This window comes from Dama dama, chromosome 27 (genome assembly GCF_033118175.1).
Source record: "Dama dama isolate Ldn47 chromosome 27, ASM3311817v1, whole genome shotgun sequence".
NCBI lineage: Eukaryota > Metazoa > Chordata > Mammalia > Artiodactyla > Cervidae > Dama > Dama dama.
Window position 1 is genome coordinate 33,717,602 of NC_083707.1, and position 16,169 is coordinate 33,733,770.

General features: G+C 43.7%; 1 protein-coding gene across 1 annotated transcript in view; it reads right to left on the reverse strand.

Annotated features, from left to right (window-relative positions):
* The window catches only part of LAMA3 (laminin subunit alpha 3), a 246,698-nt gene that overhangs the window by 141,175 nt on the left and 89,354 nt on the right, over positions 1–16,169 (reverse strand). Inside the window, exons 13-19 of the mRNA XM_061130933.1 lie at positions 10,353–10,490; positions 9,342–9,388; positions 8,315–8,414; positions 7,551–7,603; positions 6,984–7,089; positions 6,141–6,240; positions 2,766–2,922 (exon numbers count right to left, since the gene is read on the reverse strand). Coding sequence (XP_060986916.1) covers positions 2,766–2,922; positions 6,141–6,240; positions 6,984–7,089; positions 7,551–7,603; positions 8,315–8,414; positions 9,342–9,388; positions 10,353–10,490 — 701 coding nt within the window. The remainder of the gene's footprint in view (positions 1–2,765; positions 2,923–6,140; positions 6,241–6,983; positions 7,090–7,550; positions 7,604–8,314; positions 8,415–9,341; positions 9,389–10,352; positions 10,491–16,169) is intronic.

The window sequence follows — 16,169 nt, forward strand, 5'->3', positions numbered from 1 at the left end:
GCTAAGTAGAATCCCTTGCTCTGGGAGAAGGGGTGGCAGCCAACCCACTGTGAGGATCTCCATGGCCCTCACAGTTTGATGGAATTCATCTTTAAGGGTTGATTCTAGGGCTTCCCTGGTGCCTCAGATGGTAAAGAATCTGCCTGCAATGCAGGAGACCCAGGTTTGGTCCCTGGGTCAGGAAGGTCACCTGGAGAAGGGATGGCAACCCACTCCAGTATTCTTGCCTGGAGAATCCCATGGAAAGAGGAGCCTGGTGAGCTACAGTCTGTGAGGTCCCAAAGAGTCGGATACGAGTGAGGGATTAACACTTTCATTTTCACATCATTAAGGGTTAAGTCCACACTGGAAAATAATAATGCAAGAATGTATTAAGGGCAGAGTAAAGTAAGTGGTGATTCCAGGCAACACCACCCAAGTTCTCTGACTAAGAATACTAACAGAAAAATCCATCATTAGAAATTCATTCCTCTGTGTTAACCAGCTATTCTTTCAAACTGCAAATACCTGGGAGGAGGTATATACCTTAGCTGGGCTCTTAGTCACTCCACTCGCATCCTATTATGATTCAGTGGAATTCACTGCCTTTTTCTGAACAATGGAGTAAGAGTAGGGAACCAAAGAACTGCTATATTTGGGGAAGACAGAAAACAGTGATGTGTCTAAAATTGCTAGGTACTGTTAAAGAAAGGCAACCTAGATAGGGGACTCTGCCAGGCGAGTAGCAACATTAGAATCAATGACGGCCCCTAGGGAATTGTGAGCCCATCCCTGTTTCTCTAAGAGCTGTCTGATTTTTTAAGTTATTTTATCTATCTATCTATCTTCTACCTGTCTAGTTGTTCCAGATCTTAGTTGCGGCACACAGGAACTTCAGCTGTGGCTTGCAAATTCCTGGTTGCAACACACACTGACTTACAATTATTATCAACTTGCCTCTTTATTCTCAGCTTCTCCATTAAGCAACAGCTTAAAGAGAACAAGCTCAAAGAGAAATTCTGACAACAAAACTACTCAATGACTATACAGAAATGTTGTTACAAATGTAATATAAATTCCAAAGGCAAACAGGCAATGTGTGAATTCCTTAATTATTCCACTGCAAAGCCAAAAGAAATGGATACAGTAGAGAGGACTGCAGGAAAGGAGAAATATGGAAAGAAAAACGGAATAGCACTGACCACAACTCCTCCTTTATCTTAGTTTATGTTCATATAGTAATTCAGAGTTTTAAAAAAATTTTTTAAGTATTGGTCAAAAATCAGCAATACAGGTTTTATTAGCATTATTTGTCAACTCATTTTTATTCTCCACAAACGGCTTTAAAGAAAAAGGTCTCTCATGAGAGACCTAATCTCATTTGGGAAACTTCTTTTTAATTAAAAAAAATTTTTTATGCCACACCTCAAAGCATGAGGGATCTTAGTTCCCTGACCAGGGGTCAAACCCAAGCCCCCTGCAGTGGAAGTGCAGTGTCTTAACCACTGGACAGTCAGGGAAGTCCCTGGGAAACTTCTTATAAAAAGAATGGAGCTGACAGTCAACATATTAGACACACAATAGGACATAATTTATGTTTCAGTTCAGTTCAGTCGCTCAGTCGTGTCCGACTCTTTGCGACCCCATGAACCGCAGCACGCCAGGCCTCGCTGTCCATCACCAACTTCCAGAGTTCACCCAAACTCATGTCCATTGAGTCGGTGATGCCATCCAGCCATCTCATCCTCTGTCATCCCCTTCTCCTCCTGCCTTCAATCTTTCCCAACATCAGGGTCTTTTTAAATGAGTCAGCTCTTCGCATCAGGTGGCCAAAGGATTGGAGTTTCAGCTTTAACATCAGTCCTTCCAGTGAACACCCAGGACTGATCTCCTTTAGGATGGACTGGTTGGATCTCCTTGCAGTCCAAGGGACTCTCAAGAGTCTTCTCCAACACCACAGTTCAAAAGCATCAATTCTTCTGCACTCAGCTTTCTTTATAGTCCAACTCGCACATCCATACATGGCTACTGGAAAAACCATAGCCTTGACTAGGCAGACCTCTGTTGATAAAGTAATGTCTCTGCTTTTTAATATGCTGTCTAGGTTGGTCATAACTTTCCTTCCAAGGAGTAAGCGTCTTTTAATTTCATGGCTGCAATCACCATTTGCAGTGATTTTGGAGCCCAAAAAAATAAAGTCAGCCACTGTTTCCTCTCTTTCTCCATCTATTTGCCATGAGTAATTTATGTTTAGTATCACCTAAATTTATATAGTCAGAATAAAGAGGGGCAGGTTTGTGAAAATTTCCTTGCTTTAAAGGATTATCTCCTCATACATTGCTTATTTTGTACATTGGTTATTTTTATTTGACAATTTTGTGTTTTTTTAAGTGTTGGAGAAAACGTTTCTCACTTGTGGCTTTTCGCTTACCTTTGTATGTGCTGTAAACTTTTTAGACAATAGTCTGTGTTACTTTTAAGAATTATTTTTATTATGTTGAAATTTAAAAGTTATACGATTTTTTTAAAAGTCTCCAGGGATAAATACCATCTTTAATTGCTTCATTTTCTGATTTGGTGACCAAATTAAAGTAACAGTAAGCTGTGAAATTGATATATACGCTTAATATAAAATCCAACCTTAGCCCGAGCCCCATCCATACTCCGAAGAACAAGAATCCTGGAGTCAGTTTTGGGGAGAGTCCACCTTCTGGGGGACCCGCTGAGAGGGCTGTGGGTGAACGTCTGGGCGGCTCTGCCCTGAGGCGGGTCCCTTGGCTGCTTACCTGCACCGGAGTCATCTGAGCATACCCCCTCCAGCTAAACTCTGGAAACTCCAGGGGATCAAATCCAAACCGAAGTGCTCTTCCACTGGGTGTAGTGCCGTCTTCAATCTCGTACCTCATGTGATGCAAATCCGGGAAATAGTAGTTGTTTTCAGGCCTTTTATAAATAAAAAGTAAACGAGCATACAGTGAACTGAGGTTCATTGATAACCCAAATATCCTTTAATCCCAGTAGGTGGCACTAAAAGAACTCCCCCATAATTAACAGAACACATTAAATATGGACAAGGGAGAGAGGCCCCCTGCTTTTTCTCTAAATCATTGCTTTAACTCATGTAAACATTCACAAAAAATACATCCAACTCCTACTCATTCCAGTTAGAGAAAATAATTAACAACAACCCAGTGACGGCATCCTCTGGAATGTTCTAAATGGTTACCAACCATTTAGCAAAGTCAAACTGGGTTATTTGCTATTATTCATTCATTTATATACTCATATTCACTGATTACATAAATATTAATGACTTTGCCAAGCACTGTTGCTAAGCAGCATAGATATAATGGTGAACACGACTGTGAAATTTACCGTGAATACATATTACTTATGACAAAAACTTTCCTAAGCTAAGTTTACAAGTTAAATACATTTTGTCTACATACACATATATGTTTTGATCATTAGAATGACTTTTTTATGCCTTGTCTTCTCTTATTGTACACCTGTAAGGGACTCAGGAGTCCAATATTGGTAACCACAGAGAAGGATCAAAATTATTCTAATGCAGGACTTCCCTGGTAGTCCAGTGGTTAAGACTCCACACTTTGATTGCAGAGGGTACAGGTTCCACCCCTGATTGAGGAACGAAGATCCCACATGCCATGTGACAAAAGTTAAAAAACAAAACCAAAATATTCTAAACCTTCTGTGACATTCTATAGTCAAACAACTTTAAGTCCTTCAGAATGGTAGGATTTTGACAATCCAGTCCCAAGCTAATAGGTGTTGATGGATTTAAAACCATAAAGACCAATTAGTCAAGGAAAATAAAAGGCCTGCTCCTATACTGCAAGTAGAATTAAGAGTGCTTACAATTTTTCTGGAGCTAATTTATGAAGAGTCCTAAAAATGTTCATTCTCATTGACCTAGTAATTCTACTTTGGGGAATATTCTCTAAAGAATGATTTTATAGGGTCAAAAATTAACATAAAAGAATGCCTGTAATAATGAAAAACTTGGAAACAATACAAATGTACAATTATGAAATAATTAAATTTTAAAATATTATGCAACAGTATTTTAACACTACTTAATTACAGTGGATAATGTTCATGATATCATGTGAAGATATTGATATAAATTAAATAAACAAATTCAATACTAATTTTTATTCATAGACAAAGCCCAGAAAATATACAAAAAAATATTAAAAGGGGTTATCTCTGGGTGGTAGAATGAAGACTTCCTTTTGCCTTTTTACTTTCACATACTCCTTAAAATTTTACAATGGATACATATTACATTATCACAAAAACTTTAGAAAACAAAGTGAATGTGATTGCTTTCTCAACTTGTAGGGAAAACTAAAAATGCATATTATAAACATTTGGAGGAACTGAGGGCAAAAAGATGCAAGATTTATCAACCTGGAAGAAAGGTGGTGTGGCATCTACATTTCTGGTTTGCTAACCTTTTATTTCAGTATTATTCACTACTAAATCAAAGGACAATTTAAATCCCATGTGTATGTATGTGGAGCTTCCCAGGTGGTGCTAGTGGTAAAAAAACCTGCCTACCAATAAAGGAGACATAAGAGAGGTGGGTTTGATCCGTCATTATCAGAAAGATTCCCTGGAGGAGGTCATGGCAACCCACTCCAGTATTCTTGCCTGGAGAATTCCATGGACAGAGGAGACTGGTGGGTTAGAGTCCATGGGGTTGGAAAGAGTCGGACACAACTGAAGCGACTTAACACAACACAACCCGTGTATATATGTATTGACTGTAATGTTAGTATTATGGCCTCAGGATAATTTGGGTAATTTATTCCGACACATTACTTCAACTTCCAAATTAGCCAATCACCTACACAGCAGGAAGGAGAAAAAACTCATGCTGGTTAAATAGGGGGAAAGCTCGCTTTATCAACAGGAGGGAGGAAAGAGGCAAAGCATGGGTGGAAAATGTTTCTGAGCCAATTCACAAAGTTCCTCTGTTCCACCGTGAGCCTTGTTGGTCTACAGGAAGACAACACTACAGATGTGCCCGTCTTTCACACTCATTTTATTATGAACCCCTGTGACCATCATTTATTTAGAAAGGAGAGGAGAAAGCACAGCTAAGCAGCTCTGAGCCTGAGACCTCAAATGCTGGGAAAAGGAGAGATGTTCCATTCTGTCAATAAATAAGACGGTTCACTTGACTACATTGAAGATCTCTTTATTAACCTTGTGACAAGGCAGAAACAGTGAAGATGAGATTTAGAAGATGCTGCATGTCACAAGACTTTCAGCAAATGATTTAAAGTCGGCATATTAAAAATTAGATTTTTCCTCCCTCCACGGAGGGACACTTACGGATGGATCATGGTTTCAGATAAATATAGAAACTGCTAAACAATCGGGACAGAGGCTGCATGTGCCGTACCCGCTGCAGTCCCCCTGGGACCTCAGTTTCCACTTGGCTCCCTTGCTCCTTCCGTTCATTGTGATTTGCTTCTATGAGATGGGGGACTTCCTCTCATTTCTAAAGCTGTCTCACCACCCTCAGCACCCAAGCCCCACAGTCACGGGTCCTGAAAAAGCAGCAGAAGGTGCAACTGCCAGGCTCCTCCAGGCTGGGAGCTCACATGGATGTTCAGCCATGAGAACCCACCTCCTGCCTCCAGCCCGAGACTTGCCCAGCTGGCTTTCTACCCCTCTGGGAACTTTCCAGTGAGGACACTCTGCGATCTGCAAAGTGGAATCATTTTAGGGCAACTTTGTACCTCCTGCTTTTTTTTAGAAAAAAGATTGTTTTTTGATGTAGACCTTTCTTAAAGACTTTACTGAATTTGCTACAATATTGCTTCTGTTTTATGCTTTGGTTTTTTGGCTGTGAAGCATGTGGGATCTTAGGTCCCTGACCAGGGATCGAGCCCACACCCCCTGCTTTGGAAGGCGAAGTTGTAACCACTGGACCACCAGGGAAGTCTCTACCTCCTGCTTTAACTGGACTCACAGACGAGTGTCTAGACTGCAAATGACAGCACAGCTTCACTTCCTGCTCTCTCACTGTGGGACCCCTCCTCTCTCCCCAGGACCGTCGGCACAGACGGGACTCTGAGGAAACCTTCACAACATCAGAACACAAAGGCCTCTTCCTGAGGACTCACCGCTGGCAGGCCTTCCCCACGACGTGCTCTCGGCACTGGCAGACTCCGGAGGGCCCGCTGCATACAGGGGTGACGGCTCCACCGATGTCACACCGACACCCTGAGAGTCGGGAAACAGCCGGGGTCACCCATCACAGCATCTCCAGGCTGGAGGCCTTCCCTCCCTCTATGAGGAGTGGAAACCAGGAGTGGAAACCAGTGGTTGCCTTCTTTCCCAGGACGCGTCTTACATCCAGGAGGTATTTGAAATTTGTAGAAAAATCCCAGAGAAAGATGGCACAGTGCCCCCACCCGCCCCCAGCCCAAGAGTCCACCTGAAACGCGGAGACGCACTGGTAGGCCACTTCCAACTCCGCTGTACCACGTAAAGTGACAGCAGCCGGGGAGCTAAACACGATTCACAACACAGTATGTTGTAAACAGTAGGTGCTAAGGAGAGGCTGCTTGAAAGATATCAGAGTGGCCTTGTGGGGCGACCACTCCTGCAGTTGTATTATTTAATGTGGTATTATCTTGTGTGAACTTTTTTAATATTTCAAATTTATCTCTAAAATGACTAAGTCTTGATGTTATTTACATCTCCCCCAGGGCTCCTCTGCACCCCAATTATGATTTTTTATAATTGACCCAACAGTATGCTGGTAGAAGACAAGGGGAAGCAGCTCTGGTTGAAATTTACTACTCGTCTTAAGGGAATTCTGGCCAATTTCCCTTGACAGAACTTTTCAGTCCCATTCTATCAGAAAGTCAGCAAGAAGACAGTGAACTTGGAAGCAAGGTTACTCTGACAGTCTTTGCCCATCAACATTTTTGCCTTACACAGGAACCCCTGGGAGAATTTACCTTGACACCCAAAGTAATTGCTCTTTTCCAAAGCAAAATATCCATCTTTGCATGTGTCACAGGAATCGCCACCAACATGGGATTTACAATGACAGTCACCATCTAACTGCAGAACAATGAGCAGATGACAAAATTTGGTGAGATTACAGAATTTGCTGGGCTTCCCTGGTGGCTCAGATGGTAAAGAATCCACCTGCAATGCAGGAGATCCAGGTTCAATTCCTGGGTCGAGAAGATCCCGTGGAGAAGGGAATGGCAACCCACTCCAATATTCTTGCCTGGGAAATCCCATGGACAAAGGAGCCTGGCAGGCTACAGTCCATAGGGTAGCAAAGAGCTGGACACAACTGAGCCACTTTCACTACTTTTTCACAGAATTTGCTAACCTTCAAAATTTCAAACTGGCTTATTTTGTCCTATGAAGCAGGGTAGCCGGGATTTGAAAACTCCCATGAAGATGGCCACATGCTATACAATTACAGAGGTACTAACCCCCTCTTGCATAAATCCCACAATTAACTGTTACTATATTCTACCAGCATCCCAGGAAAAATTGGTCCACGTTACCTGCCCACACTCTCCAATTCCGCTCATGGTTCCCGCCACGTGGCATCGGCATTCTGGGAAGAGAAGAGAGCATTCTTGGACCACGGTTACAGAAAGGCCAGTTCCGCCTCTAGGTACAGGACACACTAGTAATAATATGGGTGCAATCACTTTCCAGCATGCTCCAACAGAATTCCAGTTTGCATCCATCAGGCCTAAAACTGGATTGCTTCCTGGGCTCAGCAGAACCCAACAACTGGATCAATATCATCTACCTACAAGAAGTACTGGTTCATTTATGACCACTCATAAATGACAAAAGCTGCACCGTCATGGAATTTTTAATCGATTCTAAGGTTGAGGTTATTACTGATATGCTTACATGAAAATATACCCTATTGAAAAATATTCACTCCACTGAGCTATCTTTAGCTTGGTGTTTTCAGCTCTATCCTGGCTTCCAACTAAACATAAAATGAAAATAAAGTGAAACCGGAAAGTGTGGATTATAAAAACAAGGCGGAAAAACCATTTATCAAGCAGCTGCCATGACAAACACCATGATACATATGGAAACAGGATATAAATCCCTTGCTGAGATTTCAAAAATGATAGAAGTTCTGCCAAAAGTCGGGGGGGGGTGAGACATCAAAACATTTACACAGAATTTCAAACAAACTGAATGGATTAAATCAATAGCTCTTTTGTGAGTTGAGTCACTGAGGTAGAGAAAATTAAGAGGAAGTTACAATATATTAAAAAACACTGAACACAGGAAACCTTACCTGAACATCCATCAGGGTTTTCTCTGGCCAGATTCCAATATAATGGTTTGCAGATGCTACATGAAGGACTTTCAACATGAAGCTTGCATTGACAATGGCCCTTTAAAAGAAAAGTAATCATCTGACATCTTAGAATGAAGAGGTTCCCAAACAAGCATTCTGAGAAAAGCTGGTCACAGAAAAGTGGTCATGAAAAGTAAATTAAGTATATTCGGGGGGAGTGAAAGTACTGGGTTGATTTTAACAATCTGCTAATTGCTTTTGTTTTACTATTTACTTATCAGTTATACACAGAATCCATATATGTGCTTAAAATTGGAAAGTTCAGAATAAGAAAAAATTTTAATGATTCTTATTTACAACATTGTCATTATCTGTGGATTCTGTTACACTGTGGATATAAATCTAAACGGAAAATATCTGAACATTTAACTTGCTGAGATTCAGTAGAAATTAGATTTATCTGCAAGCATGTTTTTAATATGCAAGAGTCACCTCCTTGCTTAAACATCATCAAGTCCCACAGTGAGGACAGAGACTTTCTCCCACTTTCCCTCCAGAACCTGGGGTTCCAGCTTTTGCATACTTTGAGGCTAAGAAGATAATTTCTAAAGTGCTTAGAAAATGAATCAGAATGCCACAGCACTGTACTTGGAGTAACATCAAGTAGACTACAATTACTCTGTACACAGACAGCTTAATTAAACGTTTACTGGCCTTTGATTTTCTTAATTTTAATTATGTATGTCAGGCTTATGTGCAAATCTCTAGGGAGGCAATGCCTTCAGAGGAACGCTAGGACTCCACAATTCTACAAAAAGTTTAAATAAACCGTATTCTTTTGTTTTTGACCAAAAGAAATTACAATATCATATACGCACTTTGAAAAAGAGCAATAGCCTCTTCAAGCAATTCAGCCTCAGGTCTTAATTTATTTTTAATTTCAGGAAGCTCACAAATGTGCCAGTTTCAAATAAATATCAGAATAATAGTTAGAACTGCAACCCTTTAACAATCTTCTACTTACCAAACTGGAGTCCAGAGTTCCGGCTGGGTCACAGACATTGCTTGAGCCTGGATATGATGTATAAATAGTTATATGGTGTAGAAATGTCTGGGATTTTAATGTTCATTTGTCCCTTTGTTTTGATGTTTCAAGGTTTTTTTTTTTTTTAAGGTTTCCTTGTTTTTAAAACTAGTGCATCTATATTTATATTTTTTAATAGATGGGTGGCTAGGACTTTGCATGTATTCAGTTGGCCAAAAAGTTCATTTGTATTTTTCTGTAATATCTTATGTTAAAACCCAAAAGAACTTCTGGGCCAACTCAATAATTCAGAAAAAGACACCTCTAAGACATAGCCTTCATGGTCCTTACTCCCCAAATCACCCTTTTGGTCACTCAACAACTCTCTTCCCTGCCTCCTCCTAAAAGTTCATTTCTAAATGATGAAAAGGAGACTGGGGAAATGAGTCTAGACTTTTGAACATCCTTAGAATTATCCAGAAGAGGGCAGTATTATACAAAGAGTTTTGTTTTTGTTTTTTTTTAATTGTCCAATTCAATGCTGGGCTTCCCCGGTGGCTCAGAAGGTGAAGAATCTGCCTGTAATGTAGGAGACTGGAGTTTGAGGGAAGATCCCCTGGAGAAGGGCATGGCAACCCACTCCAGTATTCTTATCTGGAGAATTCCATGGACAGAGGAGTCTGGTGGGAGTCATGGACACGACTGAGTGACTAACACACTAACAATTAGCTGTTACAGAATTTGTAAGTACATTTTTTAGTTAACCAAGACACTTCTTTCATTATCACAGCCCCCTTGCTCTCCACCTGTACAAAAATTGCGTCTAAAATTAATTAATTTCTTGCCTTCGTCAATCTCACATTACAAGGGGAAGAATCAGGCAGATTAGGGTCAAAAGTGAAGCGGTGACCAACAGTGGGCCTGGCAGGCTTTGCAGGCTTCTCTGGGAGGCTGGCCACACACACAAGGTGGAGAGGAGCCCACCGCCCAGCCATCTGCGGTCCTCCCTACCTTGGCAGTGGGGGAAATCAGAGGCGCCCGAGAGACACCTGTCGCACCGCTGCCCCGTGATCCCCGGCCGGCACGCACACTGTCCAGTCACTGGGCTGCAGGGCGTCTGGTAGGACCCAAGGGCTGAACACTGGCAGGCTGGATGAAAAGACCTCAGTCAGAGCCACAGCAGGGGCACCCGGGACCCGCATAAGAGCACGGAGCTGGGGCCCCAAAGACCCAAAGGCAGTTCCAGCTTCACCTCTAATCAGACTTGGAACCTGAAACAGATCGCGCTGTTGCTCTAAAATGCAGTTTCCCCTTTTTTAAGTGGGAATAATATTAGCATCTACTTAAGAGCCCAATGGGGTAGAACTCCAGGAGAGGGACTAGAGAATTAGTGACATGGTCCGAAGAAACTAAACATAAGAGAGAAGAAGAAACAGGTCTAGTGCTGCTCAGCCAGCTCACGTCAGACAGCAGAACAAGGACTCAGCTCTTCGGCTATCTGGGCCAGCATCCTCCGAGGCCCCAGATTCCCTCCAGGCCTGTCTGCAGAGATCAGGCCCCTACCCAGGGGCAGACAACTGAGAAAACATTCTTGGGCTCTGGGATGGTTTATGCTTGCACGTTGCCTAGGCTGTAGGGCTCAGATGTTGGCTCAACACCAGTCCAGGTACGGCTGAAAAGGTGCTTTGTTAGATGTGACGAACATTTAAGTCTGCTGACCTCGAGTAAAGCAGGTTACTCTGCACAGTCTGGGTGGGCCTCGTCCCATCAGTTGAAGGCCATACGAGAAAAGACTGAGGTTTGGGAGGAAGAAGTAATTCCACCTCCAGACAGCCTGTGGACGCCAGCTGCAGCATCAACTCCCCCCTCCCTCCCTGGGTTTCCAGCCTACTGGTCTGCCCTGCAGACTTTAGATGCACCAGCCCCACAAACACAAGCGCTGATTCCTTAAAATAAATCTATCTATCTATATCTATCTATATCCATAGATATAATAAGTCCCTTATATAGAAACCCTCATGTTGCAAGCTTTCAAAGATGCAAACGTGTGTTCCTCCAATGACAGGCACAAGCAAAACTGCAGCCTGCCCTCTGTCTCCTGTTGCTGACGAGCCTTCGGCTCTACCATCTCCCACCTCCTCTCCCTCCTCCAGTTAGTAACTCTTCTTGCCTGGTCAGGTGATGCCAGCCCCTGTGTGCCAGCCCCTGCACTGTACTACTGTACTTTTCAAGGTATAGTACTATAAGGTTAAAAGTGCTTTCTTTATTTTTCATGTTTGTTTTTTATGTATTCTTGGCGTGAAAAGTATTATAAACCCATTACAGCATGGTACAGGGGCTTCCCTGCTGGTTAAGAATCCACCTGCAATGTGGGAGACCTAGGTTCAATCCCTGGGTTGGGAAGATCCCCTGAGGAGGGCATGGCAACCCACTCCAGTATTCTTGCCTGGAGAATCCCCAGGGACAGAGGAGCCTGGCGGGCTACAGTCCCTGGGGGCACAAAGAGTCGGACACACCTGAGCATCTATGCACACAGAGTTCAGTACCATATAACCGATTGTGTCAGTGGGTACCTAGGCTTACTTTGTAGGACGAATGAACGTGCTCTGGGGCCAGAACCCATTCATAGGTGGGGGAACGACTGTACAGACACACATCCTATGGGTTCTGTCCCTTTGGAGAGAACCTTTGTCCCTTTGTCCTTTTGGAGAGGGACCCTGACACAGGTCCTCTCTGCTCTTCTTCCTTTAAGGAAGGGGATGCAGAGAGCAAACACTCGTGCTGGCAGCTGGAGCAGCAACAGGAGCCTGGAGCAACAGAGGAGGCAGCTCCAGCCAGCATCACATGGGTGAAATTAAAAACACTGACTCCTCCCAGGACCAGAGGGGTTGTCTAGGGAGCCTCAGAAGACGCAGACACACTCCAGAGGTGAAAACAAAGACACGGCCTTAAATACAGGTACATTATTTTAAATTGTGAATGACTCAATCTGGCATCACACTTTGGGTTTCTATCCAGCTTATCAATGAAAGCTGCCAGCTCCCAAATCCAAACTCCAACACTGACAGCCTGTTTCTCACTCTTGGAACTACCACTAGGCTTTGCAAATATTTTAAATCTGCTCTTTGCTTTGATCCAGGTCCTTCTGAGTTTTTGGAATCTTTTCTTCTCATCTGCTCTTCACTGTGCTTCTGCTTTGAGATACTTTGATTCTCAAAGAGTATTAAAAAATGATGATATTTAATAATACAAGGAATCAGGGAGCCTGTCTGCTGTGCTCCCCCTCAAATCTTCCAGCCTCAAACACAGTCCTGGTCTTTCTTCTGGTTGTTGTTCACGCGCTCAGTCATGTCTGACTCTTTGCAACCCCATGGACTGCAGCACGCCAGGCTTCCCTGTCCCTCACTGTCTCCTGGAGTTTGCTCAAACTCACATCCATCGAGTTGATGATGCTATCAAACCATTTCATCCTCTGTCGCTCACTCTCCTCTTTCACCCTCATCAAGAGGCTCCTTAGTTCCTCTTTGCTTTCTCCCATTAGAGTGATATCATCTGCATATCTGAGGTTGTTGATATTCCTCCCAACAATCTTGATTCCACCTTGGGATTCATTCAGCCTGGCATTTCGCCTGATGAACTCTGCATATAAGTTAAATAAGCAGCATGACCACATACAAACTCAACATACTCGTCCCAATTTTGGACTAGTCCGTTGTTACATGTCCGGTTCTAACTATTGTTTCTTGACCTGCATACAGGGTCCTGGTCTCTATGACATGCCAAACAGATATTTATTAAATGGAGGAATAAGCAACTAGTGAAATCCTTTCCCGGGTCCAGCCCTGTAGTTCAACTGATGTTTATTTTCTCGTTGAATCTTGCAACACTGCTGTGTGAGGCACTGCTCTGGGGAACGCCACCCTCTTCCCTGTCAGTGAATAAACTCACAGAGTGAGGCAACACTGCCAGGCAACATGTAAATTTCGAGAAAAAGAGAGCTCCTTATTATTTCAGGGGTGCTCTCGACGCCCAGGATTTTGGAGGTCTTCCTTCTGTTGGAAGAGCAGGCTGGCGCCTTCTCCATCAGAGCCACAAAGCCAGCATTTCAGTTCCATCGTAGTGAATACCCTCCACCTCTCTGGCTAACTGATCAAACCTACAGAAAATCCCAAGGCTTCTTCCAACCGCCTCAATGTTCTAGACAAACATTGAACTGCAAAGCGAAGGGCCAGTTCAAAGCAAAATTGCACAGGACTTGGCCCATCCTTCTGGATTTGGTTTTCCCCCTTGGAAAGGCTGGGAGGGTTTTCCTGGGGGCATCCCAGGTCAGAAACCTGCCCCTGAACTGCCACCCGCCTTCCACTGATGCATCTGGCCTCTTTCCAGGGCCAGTTTGTCTGATTTGTGAGACTATGCTGACATGTAGGAAAAGGTTAGACATGCACTGGTAACATATATATAGGACTTTTCTAAGGAACTACCTGTAACCACAATCCAAAGACTACGGCAAACTCCAATGGGGACAGTTCAGGTCCCGGGACACTGAGGTTTGGGGGCAGCTTCATTGTGACAGGCGCCAGCCATGGGAGGCCCCCATTCTCTACACTCCCACCCTCCTGGTCTCTGCTCTAAGTGCTGACTAGCGGCTACTTAGCAAAATGCACAAGGGAAAAAGCAGGAGGAGGAAGGAAGAGGAAAAGAAAAATCAAGAAGAAGGAGAAGGAAGGAAGGATGGACGGAGAGGATGAAAGGGAACAATATCTCCCACCCCCCCCCCCACTCCCCCACCCCCGCCAAAGGACCAAGTTCACAGAGAGCCTCGGTATGTTTTCCGCTTACAGGCAAAGTGCTAAGCCAGACGTCAACACAAACATAAAACTGAAATACACAGAGACGATTCTCATCATGGCCTCACAGCTATGATTTGACTTTCAGCTCCAATCAAGAAAACTGCAAGCACTTCAGTGAATCCAAAATAAAATGAGAAGACAGCCTTGCGCTTAAAGTCTGGAGCAAATTAAGTTAATGCAAAACATAAATGCTGAACTGCAGTTGGCAAGAACAATTAGAAAGGGTTTTAGGATTCTTTTTAAGAAGATTTTTAAAAAAATTTTAAGGCAATGTAGAGCAAAGCCACACAAGCATTCTTTGGCTAGATATGTTGGACCCTCTGATGTAGCATTTGTGGCTATACAGGTTCAATTCTAAAATTCCATGGGTCAAGCAACCAACTTCATCTAAGAAGGATCACAAATTGAAATATTGGGTCAGACCTTGATGCTAGACCAAGTTCAGATTTCAGCATGTCTGGCCTTCAGCCACTGGCTTCAACACTGCTCAAAGGAAAAAAAAAATTAAAAGATCACAAAAGCTGTTAGAAAAAGTGAGTACCAGAGAAGGGAGACCATTGGCAACAGAATGTGAGAGCATCCCAAAGGCTTCCAGAGCCTAATGGCTCAAATCTGGAAGAACAAACTTGGTGGTACACCTCTCCACGCCACTAGGAACGAGGCTGCCCTGATCTTTCTCCTGTTTTTTGTCAGACTTCATCTTCACTACTCATGACCTCGCCTGCTCCCAACATACACTCCTCTGGGATTGGTCCCTGAAAAGTCAAAGTGTAGTCGCTCAGTCAAATCTTACTCTTTGTGACCCCATGGACTGTAACTCACCAGGCTCCTCTGTCCATGGGATTCTCCAGGCAAGAATACTGGAGAGGGTAGTCATACCCTTCTCCAGGGGATCTTCCCAACCCAGGGATTGAACCCAGGTCTCCCCCATTGCAGGCAGTTTCTTTGCCATCTGATCCACCAGGGAGCCCAGATTGGCCCCTAGTGGACCTTGAAATGGAAGGTTTCCAACTCGTCTCCCACCTGCTAATTCTTCTTCCCTTTGTCAATGAGACTTTTGGTGCATACAGCTTAAATTAGACATGTAATCATCCCTACCTCATGCTCTAAACCTTCATTATTTGGGATGTCCTTCCATGGAGAAAATATACCTGCAAGGATGAGGTTACCAACCCAGACCAGAGTCAGCTCAGTACTGAATCTGCCTCTAGGATGATTCGCACAACTCCAAATAAGGATCAGCTGTATTGATGTTTCAACGGGAAACACCTGGGTGTTCCAACCCCTAATACTGAACTTCCCTGGCAGAAGTCAAGGCACAGAAAGTAAAGATACCCCACTCCTTTCCTTACCCTCCCATCTGCGGGTGATCCAAATCTCTGGGCGGGAACTGCAGAGTGTTTCTGTGGCCCAAGAGGCCAAGACTGAGAAGAGGGGCAGAGGATAGAGGCCCAGGACAGGTCGAAGGACCAAGAGGAAAAGCAAGTGGGGATGTGGCACACAGACATCTGTGCATACAGGGAGATCGGCCAGGATTGGGGTTACAGGCTCTTAAAATGATGTACAGCAGCGGTCCTCAACCTTTCTGGCACCAGAGACCAGTTTCATAGAACACAATTTTTCCACAGGCTGGGGCAGGAGAGGATGGTTTGGGGATGATTCAAGGGTATTACATTTACTGTGTGTGTTATTTCTATTATTATGTCGTGATACATAATGAGATGTTGGAGTTAAGATACCTTGAATTAATTTGGGATTTACCTTATGGGTTTGGTTCAAGCCCTTAGTTCAGAAGAGTGGGTAGCCATTCCCTTCTCCAGGGGATCTTTCCGACCCAGGGATCAAACCTGAGTCTCCCGCACTGCAGGCAGATTCTTTACTGTCTGAGCCACCAGGGAAGCCTGCAATGGGGGAGGACCCAGGTTCGATCCCTGGGTCAGGAAGATCCCCTGGAGAAGGGCATGGCAACCCACTCCAG